The sequence below is a fragment of the Antechinus flavipes genome, chromosome 4 (assembly GCF_016432865.1).
Source record: "Antechinus flavipes isolate AdamAnt ecotype Samford, QLD, Australia chromosome 4, AdamAnt_v2, whole genome shotgun sequence".
Classification (NCBI taxonomy): domain Eukaryota; kingdom Metazoa; phylum Chordata; class Mammalia; order Dasyuromorphia; family Dasyuridae; genus Antechinus; species Antechinus flavipes.
Window position 1 is genome coordinate 321,719,889 of NC_067401.1, and position 19,239 is coordinate 321,739,127.

Here is a 19,239-nt window from a genome sequence, read left to right on the forward strand (position 1 = left end):
GCCCCCTCCCCTAGATGGCAAGCAGTCCTATATATGTTGGATATGTTGCAGTATATCCTAGATACAATATATGTTTGCAGAACCGAACAGTTCTCTTGTTGCACAGGGAGAATTGAATTCAGAAGGTATAAATAACCCGGGAAGAAAAACAAAAATGCAGATAGTTCACATTCGTTTCCCAGTGTTCTTTCTTTGGGTGTAGCTGCTTCTGTCTGTCATTTATCAATTGAAACTCAGGTCTCTTTGTCAAAGAAATCCACTTCCATCAAAATATGTCCTCATACAATATCGTTGTTGAAGTGTATAATGATCTCCTAGTTCTGCTCATTTCACTTAGCATCAGTTCATGTAAGTCTCGCCAGTCCTCTCTGTATTCATCCTGCTGGTCATTTCTTACAGAACAATAATATTCCATAACATTCATATACCACAATTTACCCAGCCATTCTCCAATTGATGGGCATCCATTCATTTTCCAGTTTCTAGCCACTACAAATAGGGCTGCTACAAACATTTTGGCACATACAGGTCCCTTTCCCTTCTTTAGTATTTCTTTGGGATATAAGCCCAATAGAAACACTGCTGGTCAAAGGGTATGCACAGTTTGATAACTTTTTGGGCATAATTCCAGATTGCTCTCCAGAATGGTTGGATTCATGCTATCACTTTATACACACATACACACACATACTTAGTATTGATAATATTTAATTTTCATTTATGGTTTTAAACATAATGTATTTTATTTTCTCTGTTTATCTCTTTCAACAACATTTATTTACTATTGTCATGTCTAATATCAATTCAGTGAACATTTATTATGAAGAGTAAACATTTTATTAATAATATTTGGAAAAGATACTTAGAAATAGTACCTGATATATAGTGTCTATGCTAGGCACTAGAGACACAAAACAGACAAAAGATGGTTCTTGGAACTCAAGAAGCTTATAATCAAATGGGATTTAATTTACCTAATAAAATCAAAATTACTATCTTCACTTTTTGAAATTCATCTAAGGCATTTTGATTTTAGTCCCTTATTTTAATTATGTGTGATTATTTATGTTTCAAGTATCTTTCTTCTAAACATATTCTGCTTTGTAATTTTCTCCTGTTTTGTGAGCAAATTCATTTCATTCACATTCATTAGTTATGAATCCAAATTAAAATTTATCTTCATCATATCATCTAATATTTTTTCTTGTCTTTTATCAGTTTCCTTTGGCAAAAAAAAAAGAAAGAAAGAAAGAAAAAAGAAGAGAATGTAAAGGAGAAGGTAGGTAATATTCTAGTGCACAGTAAATGAAAAGATTGCTTCTAATCTATTATCTTCTTTTCCTCTTCTGTAAAGAGCCAGAACTCTGAAGAAGTATACTTGAAACAAGGTATTAATTCAGGGAAATTGATAAGACAATGGTTGTCTAGTTTAGCATGTGAGTTCTCTAATTCAGTAAGATTGATTTAATCTTACAACAAATAATGCTCCCCTAGTGATATAATGATTGGTTTATACTCAGTGTGCTGTAATGATGTAATTGTAACAGAGTATATAAACTAGGGACAAACTTAGTCAGAGACAGAGAAGACTTGACCAGCCTTGTTGTGGCTCTCCTGTCTCCTTCACTTCTCCACTGAAACCAAGACCCATTTAGGAAGGTCTCCAGAGGTCTAGTCTTCTCACTCAAAGTGCTGGAGGCAGCAGAGCCACCAGGAGACTGATCAAAGATGGAATCTCTCTTGTCTCAGTGGAGAAATGAAGGAGACAGGAGAGCCACTATAAGTCTTTATCTTTGAGTCTGTCTTCCTCCCAGATCTCTTAGCTCTTATATACTCTATTATAAGTATGTCATCATAGAAGTCAATCTTGTAGAATAGGTGTCAACTTGTAGAACTATACTAAGTACTAAGTATATGTAAACTAGAGAATAATTATCTTAATTCCACTGAGTTAACACCTTGTTTTAGGATTAAATCAATCATACTGAACTAGAGAACTCACATAGTAAACTAAACTAGATAACCATTCTTATCAATTCCACTGAGTTCACACCTTGTTTCAAGTATACTTCTTCAGAGTTCTGGCTCTCTACACTCTTCTTTCACTCTCACCTGTATTACTTATTTTTTTTAACCTTCATTCCTCTTAATATACCTTAACAATCTATTCTCTGAAGCTGAAGTTTGTTCTCTCATAGAACCATCTCTTTCCTTTTCCTGACCCAAAATTATTCTCTCGAACTTAATGAATTACTACACTAAAAAACGTTCTGTGCATATTCAACCCTTCTTTGTTCAATTCAGAGTGGGGTTCCTGTGATGCCTTCTTACTGACCTCCACTGTTTGTATATTTTTTCTTTTGCACTTAACTCAAAGACATAGTAATGCTCTGCTTTCTTCTTCATTTATCTCATCTAATGCAATCTATGTACCTTGAGGGCATTATAATTCTGATGGGACTATCTCTTTTCTATCTCTGAGAATCTAAACATTTCATAATTGTTCAGACCTTTCTAGTAATTTTATGTATATATATATCTATAGATATATATATGTGTGTATATATATATATACATATATATATATATATATATATATATATAAACTTTTCTAGTTTTCTCTTGACCCCTGTATTTGTATTTCAAAGCTCCTAATAAAGTCTAGTTTCAATGTCCTCTATTGCATTAAAGATCTTTTCACCACTTCCTCTTTAAAATTAAATTCAAGACTTGGAGAGCAAATAATTCATGATTGTAAATCTTTACCTTGTTCACTTTGGAATATTACATTCCAAGATTTTCTTTTCTCTAAAGTTGTTGCTATTGAGGTCTTGTGTGATTCTAACTGTTAATTCTTTCGTTCTTCATATTTTTTTTTCTTTGGTCTGAAAGCTCTGAATTTAGACTAAGACATGCCAGAGATTTCATTTTGGGCTTTCTTTCAGGAAGTAACTAGTGGATTCCTGCTGCTTTTACTTTGTCCTTTATAATATATCAGGAACATATTTAACATATATAGGACTGCTTGCCATCTTGGGGGGGGGGGGTGGAGGGAGGGAGGGGAAAAAACGAAACATAAGCGATTGCAAGGGATAATGTTGTATAAAAATTATCCTGGCATTGATTCTGTCAATACAAAGTTATTATTAAATAAAATAAAATTTAAAAAAATATAATATATCAGGGAAGTTTTTTATTTCAGCTAACGGCAGCTGGTGGTGCAGTGGAAAGAACACTACCTCTGGAGTCAAAAGTCCTAAAAATCAATCAATCCCAGCCTTGGACACTTATTAGCTGTATTATTCTAGGCAAGTCACTTAACTATGCTTGCCTGTGTAGCATCAACTTTAAAATGGGGATAATAATAAATTACCTTGAAGTTTGTTGTGAGTGTTAAACAAAATAAAATTTGTAAAAAGGGGTTAGAAATAATACCTGATAAATAGAAAGCACAAAATTTATTCCTTTCCTAGCTCTTAACTTATAATATTCATATTTTTGTGTTTCATTGTATTTTCAGAAAAAATATATTTAATTTATCTCAGTTATTTATTTTTATTATTGGATATTATATGTTTTCTTCTATTTTTATACCATTTTAATTTTATTCTAATATGCCTTATTATCTCATCGAGTCATTGTATTGTTTAGACCATTCATGTATTTAGAGAGTCTGTTACTTTGACAAGGATTTCCTGCTTTCCATTCTAAGCTACTTAACTCTTTAATTCTTTCCTGTAAATCTCTTATAAATGATGTGAACTTTACACCAGCTTATTCTCAGAAACTGCTAAAATGAGCCAATTCTGTTCCTATTATCAATCTTACTTGATACACAAAAGGGTCAGTTTTCCCAAACTGTCTTATTATCATAGGTAAGGCAATAATAATGTGAACTCTATCCATCATAAACACATATAAAAGGAGTTCAGTTTTCCCAGACTGTCTTATTAGTATTTTTAAGACCAGTTATATACACTAGATTGTGCCTTTATTTCTCCCTCCTTCTGAACTATAGAAATTCATAAAAAGCAAATTGCTTCATCACCTGACTCTGCCTTGCTTAGTCGTGGCTGATTAGGTCTGTGAGCTATTTTATATACTAAATGGCAAATTTTGTAAGCTGTGATGGATATCTGTCATGGTTATTCCATGTTTCTAAGCACTTATGTTCTTCCAAATCTATTTCATATTTCTATTTTACATTATCACTTCATTTTTACTCACATTTCCATTGTTCATCTTTTATTTACTCATATCTCCAGCTTCTGTTTCTGATTTAAGATGAGAACAGTGTTAGGTTTTTGTCCCTTTTCACATTCTTGATCCTACAAAGGCCCAAATTCACTCTTCTAGGGTTTTGACACTAACTTCCATCTCTCTTGATATATGGACCTGTGTTTAGAATCTAGGAGTCTTAAGTATCCTTATTTTTTCTGGTCTTTCTGGGGCATCTTCAGTCACAGTTCTGCCATAATCTTCCATCCTAGGACTCACCTCAGCTGGTCACTGCTTCAAGCTCCTGGATGGTTCAGCTGAACTGGTATCACCTTCCTTTGAGGGCTTCCTGGCTCCTTCCAGTGCCTAAGGCTTCTAGCTATATTTTTATGTAGTTCTGGGCTCGATGAAGAAGGGCTTCATTCATATTTCTCTTTAGATTTCTTGATCAATATTCAATCTGGTACCCTTCTGAGATTATTGCTAAAGTATAGTTGGGAGAGATGTGCTTCTTTTGGACTTTCTGTGCCACCATATTAATCAGAAGTCAAACTTAATTCTCTCAACAATGTTTCTGCTACACATGTATGTGCTTTAATTCAATGTTTTGAACTTTGAAAAGTATCCCTAATAGCTAGTGGGAGGGATCTGGTATTTGTTAGCCAATTAGGAGATTTCCACAATGATATGAAGTGAAAATTTGAATATTTTTAAGTTGGACATCAAACTTGTCATGCCATATCAGTCCTTCATTCACTCTATCATCCATTCAATGTGTGCTTAAGATATTAAAAAACTCTCAGGAACATAATGTACTGTAGATCATTATGCAAAAGGATTCTATGTATACCCTCTGCTATGTCTAGGTGCTTAATGGTTAATAAAAGAAGAAAGTGATACTTGTATGACTCTAGGTATACTCTCTGCTATATCTGTATACCTAGAGTCATACAAATATCACTTTCTCCTTTTATTAGCCATTAAGTACCCAGGTGGCTGTGAGCTAGATGTTCCACACAGTTATGCAAGGTTGTTCAAGAATTTGAATCCTAAAATAATTCAGCTTAGACATAAAAGTAACCTAGAAGAATCATAAGAATATAAAGACATACATAGTCTTTTCTAATTCAAGTTGCTAAGGTAACAAATTGTCAAAAATTAGGTCAATGGAAAGGAGTTAGTGAGGGTCTTTTTAAGAACAAGAATATAAAACCAGTAAGTCTGTTAATATAAAACTCCCCTAATTTCTCACTGAAATCTTTAAAAATATATCTCTTAAAAACTTGAAAATATTTTCCAAAAATAAATATGATCTTTGATCATCTATGGTTTTCAGTGATAATGTATCAATAATGCATTTCATTCTGGAAATAGAGGGGATTTTTAGACCTAGCAGCTTTATTACTTTTTTTTCAACAGCTTTATTTTAATGAAAAAAATTAATGTCAGGTAACAGAAAAGAAGAAACTAGCTTTTACTTCTGTTTAATTATTGGTCTGTTATATAATTGTCTCAAGGTAAAGTCAAGGTCAGTTAATAATATGAAAACTAAATTTTTATAATTAGGCACACAAAACTGTTTGAATAACATTGCCATTGACGTAAAAGAAAATTAATTGATAAGGCAAGACTCTCTGTTCTTTACCCAAGTTACTATGGAAAAAATGAACACATTAATGTGCTAAAAACAAACTTTGTTTTTTCAGTTTCCTGGCCATGGGCCTTTTTGACATTACAACAAGAGAGCTATGATTATGTTAACATCAGAGAGGACCCCAATTTGTCCATTTATAATATGACTTCATTCTTTCCCTTTAAAATGAGGGAACCATTTTTTCAAAAACAGATGTGATCACATGACCAATATGAAAATATGTTTTAAAATGATTATACATGTATAATTGCTTGCTGTTTTGGGGAGGGAGGAGAGTAAGGGAGGAAGGGAGAAAAGAATTCAGAATTTAAAATCTTACAAAAATGAATGTTACAAAAACGATCTTTACATGTAATTGGAAAAATAAAATACTACTGACTTTTTTTTTAAAGAAAGAATATCATCTAAAGTAATATCTTTTCATCAATGATAATTCATCAGTATAAAAGGGTACAACTATATTTATTGGAACAAAAAGGTCAACATATGTTTGGTTGCTAAGCATTTGGGCACATTTCTTTCATCAGAAGGTTAGATAGCTAGTGAGATAGGGAAAAAGAGAGTGAACAACATCTAGAAATGCTTTAGGAAAAGTTAGGAAGATGGGGTTCAGTTTTAACATGCATAAATGGAACAAATACATATGGAATCAGAATGTCAGTGCTAGTAGATAATTCATGGGTCATCTAAACTGAATTCATACTTACCAAGAACTATGTCTACAAAACATGAGAAAAGTAGTAATTTTGCCTTTACCTGAAGATCATGAGACAGAACCAGTCATAGTCTAATAAATATTTTAGCAACGAACTCTCCAAAAACCCAAGGCACACAAGTTTAACCTATGTTATTAACATTTCCTCTATCATTTTCTTAAGTCAAAACAAGCAATAAAACAACAAATCCATTCTTGATTTGTAGCATTTGATGATTTTCAAAATGTCAGTGCTCACACTAAAAATTTCATTGCAACTTCTAATCATAGCTCTTATTTCTGCCTTCTTCTACCAAAAAGAAAACTTTAATCCCTCTTTTACATGATAACCTTTCAAATACTTAATTACAGATCTGGGTGCTCTCTAAATCTTCACTTCTGTAGACCAAATATTCTTCCTAACCATCACCACTACTACTATCACTACCATTCACAGCAATTCATTCAACCAATACTTCTATGGAATAAACTCAAGATCTTCCATAATTATCTATTCTCTTCTCTGGATGTCCTAAAGCTGATCAATACCACTCCTAAAATGTGATGCCTAGAAAAGAATACAATATTCCAGATGTGATCTGAACAGTGCAGAGTGGAACGATCACTTCCCTAGATCTAGATAAAACTCTTTTCTTAATGCAGCCTAAGATTACCTTAGCTTTCTTGGAATCCACATCACACTGTTGAATCATACTGAATTTATTGTCTCCTAAAGCTCTAAAAGGCTTTCTTCCAAAGCGTTGCTGTACTTATGGAATTGATTTTTTGACCAGTATATATGAATTTATATTTATGCCTGAATTTCTTCTTATTAGATTTAGGCAAAAGCTCAAGAAATATAAACTATGTTTGAACTTTGAAAAATGGACTAATATAATAGGCTCCTGATTCAAATCTTTTCCATTCTAGTCTATCCTTCACTCAGCTGTCAAACTATATTCTTGAAAAATAGTTTACACTGTCCATTTCCACATCCCAATTGGCCCTGCAATAAACTATAGTGACTCTTTATTACTTCCATGATTACATGCAATCCTCAATTTGGTTTTTAAAGCTATTCATAACCTGGTCCCCTCCTACCTTTTTTATAGGTATTACTCCCCTTGAATATACTATGAGGTTGTGGGAAATTAGCCTTCTTGTAATTCCTTATATGTGTCATTCCATTTACTGACTTTCTATGGCTCCATCCATATCTAGAATTCTCTTCAATCCTAGCTAAAACCCAACCTACATGGAATGCCTTTCCTGAACTCCTTTAATGACTATGACTTCCCTCAGTTGAGTATCTCCAATTTATCTTATATATAACTTGTTTGAACATAGTTGTTTATGTATTGTTTTCCTGCTGGATAGTGAACTACTTGAGAGCAAGAACTTTTTTGGCCCTTCTTTGTATTTCCACATTTACCACAATGTCTTACACATAGTAACTTGATGATATTTCTAAATTTCTAAAAATAATAAAATGTTCCTCTCTAAGCAAAGAATGTATCTATGTATCATAAATATTTCAGTTTAATGTAACACCAAATAATTTATTTCCCAAAATAAAGTCAGCCTCTAGTTCTACATATATAAATAGAATACATAACTAAATGCTCTAAAAACAGGTCTTTCTAAGCATGGACTTAACTATTCTTGATTTTGCTTTTAAGACTAGGAATGAAAAAATATGGAAAAAAATCTTTGTAAATTTAAATTCACCAAGGTCCCTTCCCAACTAGTTGTAATATAAATAAATATTTCCTCAGATAATTTCCCATTTTTTCAGTGATTCAATTCAAAAACCTCTACCGTCTGTTGGATTGGCAGCTAAGGTTCTTCAGTTAGAGAATCTCAGATTTTAAATGGAAGCCAAAAATTCTTTTGAAAGCTAGACTTGCTCCTTTTTTGCTACCCAAGCTCTCTTCCCTGCTAGAAGTTAAAATGCCCTTCAATATCAGGAACATAAAGGAAAGCTAAGTTGTTAAATTACATAAAGCTCATAAAACCAAACCAAATATGTTAGGCTAAAAATTCTAAGCAGATTTAAAAAACCTAACAATCCAATTAAACTTTGTCTCTTCCAAAGGAAGCCTTGAAAATGAAGGCTTATGGGAAATTATTTTACTCCTTAAATTTAATTATAAAAACTGAAATTATTACTTAAGCCAAAAATACCTTTGCCTGAATCAGAAGCCTGAGTAAACAAAGAGGAACTGACAATGGCAAAACCAAAGACAAGTTGATTTTTAATGGGTCATAAAACAAACTGCCACCAAGTTACTTCTCCTTGCTTTCCCCTAAGGCATTACAGGAGTTCACACATTTAGATCTAGGAGGAATCCAAATCTAGTCTCATCTAGCCTACCCCCAGGTTTACAGATGAGCAGAGTCTCAGAGAAGTGAAAGTCACCCTGCTAATAAAGAACATAAGGTTTTCTTATCCCAAATCCAACTTCTACTTCTACTACTATACTATTTACTCAAGCTAGTAATGCCCATGAATCTGTTCCATTGATATGTTATCGTTATTGGCATAACCAAAGTTTATGGTTCTAATTTACTTTAAATCCTTCAAAAATCCAGTAATATTTTTTCTTTGTCTTTTTCTCTCTTTAATTCTCTACATGTACATATATGACATAATATGCTGTAATATATCAGTGTTTTAGATTTAAATTCAGCCTTTATTCTCTCCACCAAAAATATCAAGTTGACTCTAAAAATCTGTTCTATCTGTTGTTCCATAAAAAAGTTCCTTTTTAAAAGCTCTGATGCATTTAAGATCTTTTTCTCTACCTTTTAATTTAATGTTTATATTTAAAAACTCACATAAAGAGCCCGATGAGCCCCCTTTCACTCCATAGTCTGTCGATGATAGTACATGATAGAGAACTATAGGAGATTCAATTGATAAACCTTAGAAAGAACAGGAAGTTTTACAATCTTTTCTCTTTAAGACACATGGCTCAATGAAGTTGTAAAACTTGGCTATGTCAAAGAGAAAGCCAGTGTCATCCCAAATGTAAGCTTCAACACTTGGTAGTTCTTCCTTTTTAGTTATATCTGATAGGGGATTATTTTGAAGTGAGGAGACTTTTACTATAGTTAGGGGCAGTGGATTAATGCTGGATCTGGAGTCAGGAAGGCTCGTTTTTCTGAGTTCAAATCTAGTCTCAAGCTGTATGATCCTGAGTAAACCACTTAACCCCAGTTAAATCAGTTAGCCTTCAGTTTCCCCATTTGTAAAAATTATCCAAGGAGGGAAATGGCAAATCACTCCAGAATCTTTGCCAAGAAAACCCAAAAAAGTATTAGAAGGAGTTGGAAATGACTGAAAAATGACTAAACAACAACAAAGTATTGTAATAAAAAAGTAAAACATTATGACCTCTAATTGAGTTTAACCTAATTTTAAAATAAAGTTGGCTCAACTATTAAGTAAAAAATTCTGACTTGGTGGTTTGTTTGATGGTTATTTCACCTATAGAGAAATTGTCAGTGTGAAAAATCTCTCTGTGGATGCAGTTTGTCAATTCTTGCATAAAGCCCATAACTTTTGTTAGCTATCTAGGACACTAAATGGTTAAAAAACTTGGTTATGATTACCAAATATATGTATCAAAGGAGTTAACTTGAACACAGGTCTTCTTAAAGACTAGCCCTCCATATGTATTTTACAGGAAATTATTTGTTTAAAAGTTCACAGGGCTAGTTTTCTAATCATATCTATACTGTAGAAAAACTATTGAATTATGGACACTTACCAGGAAGCTCCATGATCTCTGCTTTCTGTGTCTGTAAAATTGGAGTCCAAAAACATATCTTTGTAGATTCGACCCACAAGACAATACATATCAGAAGCAACCTGGCCTTCACATTGCACCAGAGGAATCATAATACTAAGAGCTTTTTCTCTATCTCCAAGGAGATTTCGCCTGGTGGTTTAAAAAAAAAATGTTATTTTGACATAAATCACAATAGTAATAGGCGTAAGGTACATTTTGATAAGATTTGAGTTGTCCAGCCACTTCAACCCTATTTAGTTTGGTTTTTTTTTATTCTTTATTCTAGTTCTATTTTCCATCTTTTTCATTCCAACACAATCTTTATTTGTGAAAAGGAATCACTACTGATCCTTTGCTAAATTACAGAGTAGACACTGACCATTCCTTTTCTCTTAGTGCTGATGAATTGGAACCAATCTGTCCACATTCTTGCTCAGTGTCCTTTGAGAGCAACAGCATGCTTTTGTAAGATAGCTAGTTGAGATTAGGTGTGCAATTTGTGGCCTTGAAACAGAACAAAGTTTTCTGGACCTCACTCACTCCCTCTTACCAAGTGAGCTAATAAATAGCAGACAATTCTAGTAGAACATTTAAAATCATAGGCACAAAATGTTATAGTTAGGAAGAATTTGTGAGGTTCCCTGGAACAATTGCCTCATATTCTCATTTCTATTCCTCTGCAGTGGCTATGATCCTTTTTTCTCTGTGCTCTTTCTTTATTCTGGCCTCTTGGATTCTTTGGTTTCCTTAAAAATTCAGCTTAAATGCCACCATCTGCATTAGTTGCCTTGTCCTCTTCAAAGGTTACCTCATGTCTGCTTTATATGTCTTGTAAGATATACATATATTGTGTGCTCACATACTATATATTATATATTCATCTACACATAAATATGTATGTACATATTTAACACACATATTCTATGTACATAGAATTGAATATATAAACAGCATGTGTTATATAACAAACAATATCCTACATTTAATACACGTGTGCAAATAACCACATATATATATTTACATATAATATACACATGTATATATTCAATACATATATTTTATATTCATATGTATATTATTTGCCTCAGTTTTCTCACTAGAAAAGGAAATGGCAAACCATTCTAGTATTTTTGCCAAGAAAACTCCAAAAGGGGTTATAAAGAGGTGGTCACCACTGAAAAATAGACTAAACAACAATAAAAGATAATTTATATTTATATGAATATGTGCCTCGCTGTGTATGTATATCTCTCTCTCTATATATATGTGTGTGTCTATATATACATACCTATTTTTTCCAGCATAGTCCTTAGCACAAAATAGGCCATTTAATTTAACTTCATGTTACTGACTGCTCATTGACTAATATATATCCATGTTATCTACTCTAATATAACATAAGCCTTTTTGAGGACAGAATATTCATTTTTCTGTCTTCTTCAGCATGAAGAACAGGAAAAAACACAAAGCCAGCACTTAATTAATTAGTATGGATTGAATGGAGAGGAAAAAGAGGCTTTACACCTCAGGTGAATAGCATAAGAGGCTTGAAATCACAATGGCCTTGTGTTCAAATATTGCCTTGGACATAATCTCCAATTCCTTAGCAAATCTTCTATCCTCTCCTACCTTTAGTTTCCCTAAGTGAGAAGTGAGGATATTGATGTCTTTAACATTTAAAACCACAAATTTTGGTTCTTGGGAGATTTAAATTAGATAATGCATACAAAGTGCTTTGTAAACTATACAAGTCAGTTGTATATCTAGTAAACCAAAGTAGTAGTAGTTACATATCTTATTCTCAGTTCAATGAGTCCTTTTTCCTCCTATTTAAATACAGTCTTCCTTAAGTAAATTAATCAATGTATTGAAAGTTCTTTCAATCTCTGAGTCATAAATAATTTGTTTGATTTTTTTTTTTTTAAGTCATCTGATTCTTTGACACCATTTAGAGTTCTTGGCAAAGACACTGGGTAATTTATCATTTCTTTCTCCAGCAGATGACAAATGAGGAAACTGAGGCAAATAGAGTTAAATGGTTGCCTCAAAGTCATGCAGCTAAATAAGTGTCTAAGGCCAGGTTTGAATGAGGTATTCTGACTCCAACCCTGGTATTCTATTGACTGAATCATTTTATTGCCCCAAGCAATCTCTTACCAAACAATTGTTATGCAATGTTGTCTACAAAATTACGCAATTACATAATTTTATATGGCTTGATTAGATTGTACATAGGAAATTGTTGGACCAAATGGCTGACAAGGTAATAAAGATATATGATTTCCATTCTTCAGTAGAATTTTAGGTCCTAATAATAGGCTACTAGCCACTGCTTTGAACAGCAAGAATTCAGAATCCTACTTTAAGTAACAATTACATTTACCTTTTCTTCAAAAACTTTAAAATGTTGATGAGGGACAAAAGATATTGCAGATTAGGCTTTAATCGACTTTGGCTTCCTCTCTGGAAAAATTAAAATAATACAATATATTCTATTTTCCTGCAATGATTTAGATAATGTTTCTGGAAGTAGCAATAAATAATCAACCTTCTTTGAAATTCCTTTAAGTCTGAAGCTTCTAAATAAGGTAACATCAAATGGAAGAACCAACAGTACAGGGATTGATTTTACTGGTAAGATTAGGAAGTTATATGGTTGGTGAATGATAAAGACGTAGAGATTTGGGGGTGCTATCTTTTTAGGATCTCTTTCTTTCATTTTATCATTATCTTCTTTCCTGTAATGGAAGTGATTCAGCCAATTCTCCCATTCACCATTCCTCTTCATCAAAGTGAGGCAGAGCTAGGGACGGTGTTAGGGGTGTGGTATTCAGAAGAACAGGGAAATTCATCTCTCAGACTATTTCGGAGACAAAATGGAAAGTGGCATTAGCAAATGTAGCAGAGCAGAGAGAAGGTTTCTGGGCTTATAATAAACAGAAGGAGAGAAGGAACAGTAGGTAATACTGGTGCCAGTTAGAATATCTGAAACTAATCCAAAATGTGAATAATGAAGATTTGAGTTTAATCAAGAGTGCTCAGAGCAATACTTGTATGAATATTACCAATATTATCAAGACCCAAGAGTGGGCAACCATCAGTCATCACTATTCCTACTCAGTTTCAGAAAGCAATTCTGGGAATAGCTGTGGGTAGCTGGTTTTTTATTTGTTAAAGTTGCTTTTGTAATTACATAATTTTAAAATATCAGCTCATATGAAATAAAGGAAGCAAAAGTACAAGAACAATTATTAACCAGAATTATAGAATTATCCAGAAAAGATAAGGACTCCCCACTGCACTTCTGGGTAGTTTAATAATTTGTTCACTGATAACAGTTTTAAATTCTACTAAGGAATAGTTTCTCTGCTGCAATAAACATACTCCATGAACAGTCTGTGAGTTAAACGATAATGAACTTCTGAGTCATAGGAGAAAAAAATATTCTTCTTACCTGTTCAGTGCAAACGCATAATGGAACTTCACATGATGATGGGAGGCCAAATCAAAGGTTGGCAGCTTTTCTAAAGTTTCTACAAGCTTCACAATAGAATCATAGTCCTTTTAAGCAAGAAAATGATATAGAAGTAAATTATTAAAGTAGTACAATCCATCTATGAAAAGTTATTGGCAGACAGGAAACTGATAGCTAATTCTGAGAATGGTATTGTCAAGGAAAGTATTGACTAATTGGTAAACTTATAAAGAAACTGAAATCTAGAGAGAAGTTACCTGCTAAGGAAATTAGTTTCTTTATAAAGAAACCCTGTTGTGTAGGAAAGAATAAGAAGCATCTAAAAAATTACAGTTCTTGAATTAATAAAGAGCATAGATAATTAATTATTTCTTTTCATGAACCTGTATTCAATGAAATCTTTCTCATATCAACTATCTGCAGACTGGTAAATATCTTTTGTCCCATGGTCTGAGGACTTTTAAGTATTCAGGATCGATAATAGGTTTCTTGTGTAATGACATTGCTTCATGACATGAGGACTGAGTTGTCTGAGGTACAATGTTCTTTCTTAAGGCTCTGGGATATTTATATATGTAGAAGCTACATAGGTTTCCATCTCTTTCTCTCTTCTTATCTTCCTCTCTTTCCCTGTCACTCATCCCCTCCCCCTCCTCTGTATCTATCTTCTTCTTCCTCCTCCTCCTCCCCCCAAAAAAACCTCAAAACTGGGCACTCATTTGAGAGGTTGGGCTAGGAACAGGAGTCAAGAAGCCAGTGAAGGAAGACTTTACCAAATCATTGACTTTTAGGATCTAAAGACTCACAACATGGAAATAAATGCCTAAGTCTTAAACTGTTTTTCAGAGGAATCATCCCTTAAGAACTAGAAGTGACCTGAAAGAGCATTTCGTCTCACCCTCTCATTTTAGGTTTCTTAAGTCCAGAGCCATAGAAAGCCTATGCTTACACAAATAGTTAGTCAAAAAGATGGGTCTTTGAACTAAGGTTCTTTGACTCCAGAGCCCATTTTCATTCCATGCTGCATTTTCTGTTACATTTCCTAATTTTTAATTTGTCATTATTCAGTTGTATCCAACTCGTTGTGACCTCATTTGGGGTTTTCTTGGCAAAGATAATAGAGTGGTTTAACATTTCCTTCTTCGGATCATTTGATTGATGAGGAAACTGAGGCAAAAATATTTAAGTGACTTGGCCAGGGTTACACAGCTAGTAAGTGTCTCAGGCCAGATTTGAACTCAAGAAGAGGAGTCTTCCTGATTTCCTGACTCCAGGGCTGCCCTTCTATCTACTGTGCCATACAACTGCCCATACTAAATTAATAAATGTTAACAAAAAATGAATTACTATATTTTAATACTATTAATATTTGTGTATTTTTATGTGTGTATTGTTTAAAAAACTATTTGGACAACTAACCAATAGTTTCTCTTGGCTTGTTGCTAGTTGGATTTACTGCATAAATACCAGTTTCAAATATAGTCAGTTTAAAAGGCAATTATTTGCTATGTAGATTAACCGGCTATGAGATAACTTAAATAATTCTAAAAATCACAACTTTCTATATATAGCCATTAGTACAAATCTTCAATTTAGCAAGTAACAGATGTGTGTCCAGAGAATGGGAATAGCAGTATTGTTAGCTATGCTAACATATTCCCTTTTTTGTTGTTGTTGTTGTTGTTATTGCTATTTTTACTTTTTCATAAAAAGTAAAACCCTTGTAATGCAGGGACTTCATAATCAGCAATGTTTTTCATATGAAAAGAGAGAAAACTATTAGGAGAGAAAACAGAGAAGCTAATTTTTAAAATTGAAGACAGGTAATATGAAGTAAAGTTATCCCTAGAATTTCTGACTAACCAACATATTTCACTTTGGTGTAATTCTTACCTGAATATCTCTGTAGGAGAGGAGTAGATTTATGACAATATCTGCTGACAAGACTTCAATATTATCTACTCGCTGTCGGATTCTTTCCAGCTCAGCTGCCAATTCTTTACCCGTGTAGAGGTTACGGGCTTTCCTGATATCACTGAGTATGGATTCTCGGAAATACTGGCTAAAAGGAAGCATAAATTCCAACAAGTTATCACTTTTACTTCTTCAGGAATATTTACAGAATGTGCTAAGGAGAGGAAACAAAATTTTCAAAAATTAGGACTTTCAAATTATTAAGAAATATAAATGAACACCTCATTTTAGTCCTGGAAAATGAGATATTCTGTCTGCATACGTCAATTTTTTTAGATAACTGTCAAAACTTTTAACCTTAACCAGTCAGGATAAATGTGTTTATAAAACAGATTATTAACCTCTCTGCCTTCTTAAACAGAGCTTGCAGAACAAAGTTTAACTTTGACGATTTTGGTTCAAAATTAGGAAGAAAGAGTACTATACAATGGAGGAGTAATATATTCAGATCACTGAAGTGATAATGTGCTTTTTTTAAAAACTTTTTTTTTTGATAATGTGCTTTTAAAGTTCTTGCCTCTTCTTATCATTTCATTTGTTTGTGATCTTTTAAGATCATAGTATTTAAGAGTCAAAAGAGAATTTAGAGATTAATCACTCCAACCTATAACTTTATAGTTGAAAACTTTGGGCCTTGAAATTACCTGTCCAAAGTCATTGGGATAGTGAGTAACAAGGCCAGAGAAACTAAATCTAAGCCCCCTTTGGCTCATCTAACTGGGTGATGGTGACAGCTTCAACTGTGATAATTGATAAATCATACCACAACACAGTTTATCAAGCACATCAAAAATATATTATTTCATTTGATACCCATGAAAAACCTTAAAAGTAGAAAGGATAGGCATGGTCAACAATTTTATCTAAGGAAGAAACTTTGACTTAAGAGAAATTCCATGGCTTGATTAAAGACTAAGTCCTTGTGGTGGAACCAGGAGTGGATGGAGAACCAAATTTAGAATATAAATCTGATCTTTGATACTACTAGTTGTGTAATCTCAGAAAAGTTAGTTGACTTTCGTCTGCCTCAATTTCCTCATCTGTAAAAATGGGGACAATAATGGGACCACCACTACTACAACAGTTATGAGAAAAAAATTAGATAGTATTTACAAAGCATTTCATATACCTGAAAGACTATTTAGTTGTTAGCTATTATTAGAATTCCAGAATTCTTTCTATAATGGCAAATTAATAATAGATTACAGTTTTCTTATAATCAATTACAGCTTCCTTTTTATCACTCTTACTAGAATTATACCTAAATAAACAGATTCTGATCAAGGGTCTGAGAGGCAGATTTCTTTTTTTTTTTTTCATTTTTATATCTCATTTTTTTTATAGCTTTTTATTTACAAGTTATATGCATGGGTAATTTTACAGCATTGACAATTGCCAAACCTTTTGTTCCAATTTTTTCCCTCCTCCCCACTCCCTCCCCTAGATGGCAGGATAACCAGTAGATGTTAAATATATTAAAGTATAAATTAAATACAAAATAAGTATACATGACCAAACCGTTATTTTGCTGTTCAAAAAGAATCAGACTCTGAAATATTGTACAATTAGTCTGGGTTGGAAATCCAAAATGCCGGCAGGCAAAAATATAGGGATTGGGAATTCAATGTAATGGTTCTTAGTCATCTCCCAGAGTTCTTTTGCTGGGTATAGCTGGTTCAGTTCATTACTGCTCCATTGGAACTGATTTGGTTCATCTCATTGCTGAAGAGAGCCAGGTCCATCAGAATTGATCATACAGTATTGTGGTTGAAGTCTATAATGATCTCCTGGGAGAGGCAGATTTCTTATAACTAAAATGCAGAATATTTAGCTTATGGACTTTCTGATATCCATTTTTGCTGAGAGGTCATTTTCATTTACTTTCTTGTTTTTATTATGTTATAGATGACTGAGGTCAGATAAATGATCTACATATAATTAAAGTTATTACACATACATATTTTCACTAATTTTATTTCATGGTGATATAGTCTAATTAGGGAAGAATTTGAAAGGGGGAGGGGAAGAAAGAAGGAAAAGAAGCATCTGAACAGAATTGTTCATTTGAATGAATAATAAATCTCTAAGTGTAGTAATGATCTAAAGAGAATTTTACTAAATCCTTTTCTTATCTCTATTTTAATTATTCAAAGGTAGTTTGAATGATTAGAATTATAATAATTATTTATTTTAGTGTGTTTTTTAAGGTGCTTCAGTTTCCTTGGTTCTGCTAAGTAAAATTGTACTCCTAATTGCTCCAGACCACTGAGATACAATCAACTCATAAGGTTAACTATCTGGGAATATCAAGTGTACAACATCATCTCTGGAAATGAGCTCAAACATCATCCCAGAGAGTAACATTAAGGTAGTAGGAGTTGTGGAGTCTCATAATCTTTTGTCTATCAGATTGGTTTCCACTACACTATCATCAAACTCTATAGTCAAATCAATGGAGTGTGAGCTTGCTTTATTTGCATCGCAAGACTCTGGAGAAAGTTGATTGTTGGATATGTCTTCAGAAATTTTACCTTGAATTAGCTTGTGCCACCTTCAAAAGTTGAATAAAACGATCCACTAAAGGTAAGCAGATGGGTCCAAGAAGTAGTTCAAAATTAGGCTGCATTAGCTCTGTCAACCCCTTCATAAAGCTACTATCGCAGCAGTAGACCTTGTTATGGGGGGTTATCATGTATGGAACAAACGTGTAATTCCCAGTGCACATCTGTAGATATATAAAGCATCAGCATGGGGTTAACAGACATACAGGCTCAACAACGGTTGCATTTCAGCTTTTTAAAACTTTCTGTTTGGTAATAAAAGAGTAAAAATAAAAATTGTTGAGATCTCTTCCATCTCCAGATCTTTCTGATTTACATTATCACTGGTGTTTTATCAGTCAAAACAGCTCTGTTCAAAGATGGAAAATTGCTAAGTAGAAACTTCTAAGACTGCCTTCAATTCAAAACTTTCCAGGCTGCCATTACCTACAGAGAGGAAGATCAAAAGAGAGGAACTCTTCTCTCCCCGCCCTCCCCCCCCAATTCATCTTAACTGAGGAGACTCAATTTAAATAGAGCCTCCTTTATCTAAAGAGCATTCTGGCTACCAGACATCTTATCTCCTTTAAACTATAATCTAAAGAGGGTCTATTTAGAGACAGAAACTGTTGAGGTCTCTTCCATTTGATTATGCCTTTCTTTAAGTTATCCTAAATCTCTTCTTCCTTCACACTCTATTCTCACTTTTTTTTTTACTGCCTTATCTCCTTGAAATCTAAGTTTCAAACATGCCACTATAATGAAATGGATTTTTAAAAAAAATAATAGCTTTATATTTTCCCAAATACATGCAAAGAGAGTTTTCAATATTCATTTTTATAAAACCTTATGTTCCATTTTTTCCCTTCCCCCTAGACAGCAAGCAATTC

The 19,239-nt window shown here is 33.2% G+C and overlaps 1 protein-coding gene across 1 annotated transcript in view; it reads right to left on the reverse strand.

Annotated features, from left to right (window-relative positions):
- Positions 1-19,239, reverse strand: part of MAP3K5 (mitogen-activated protein kinase kinase kinase 5) — a 264,898-nt gene that overhangs the window by 127,089 nt on the left and 118,570 nt on the right. Inside the window, exons 4-7 of the mRNA XM_051997832.1 lie at positions 18,341-18,534; positions 15,729-15,897; positions 13,815-13,921; positions 10,340-10,510 (exon numbers count right to left, since the gene is read on the reverse strand). Of these exons, the coding sequence (XP_051853792.1) occupies positions 10,340-10,510; positions 13,815-13,921; positions 15,729-15,897; positions 18,341-18,534 (641 nt within the window). The remainder of the gene's footprint in view (positions 1-10,339; positions 10,511-13,814; positions 13,922-15,728; positions 15,898-18,340; positions 18,535-19,239) is intronic.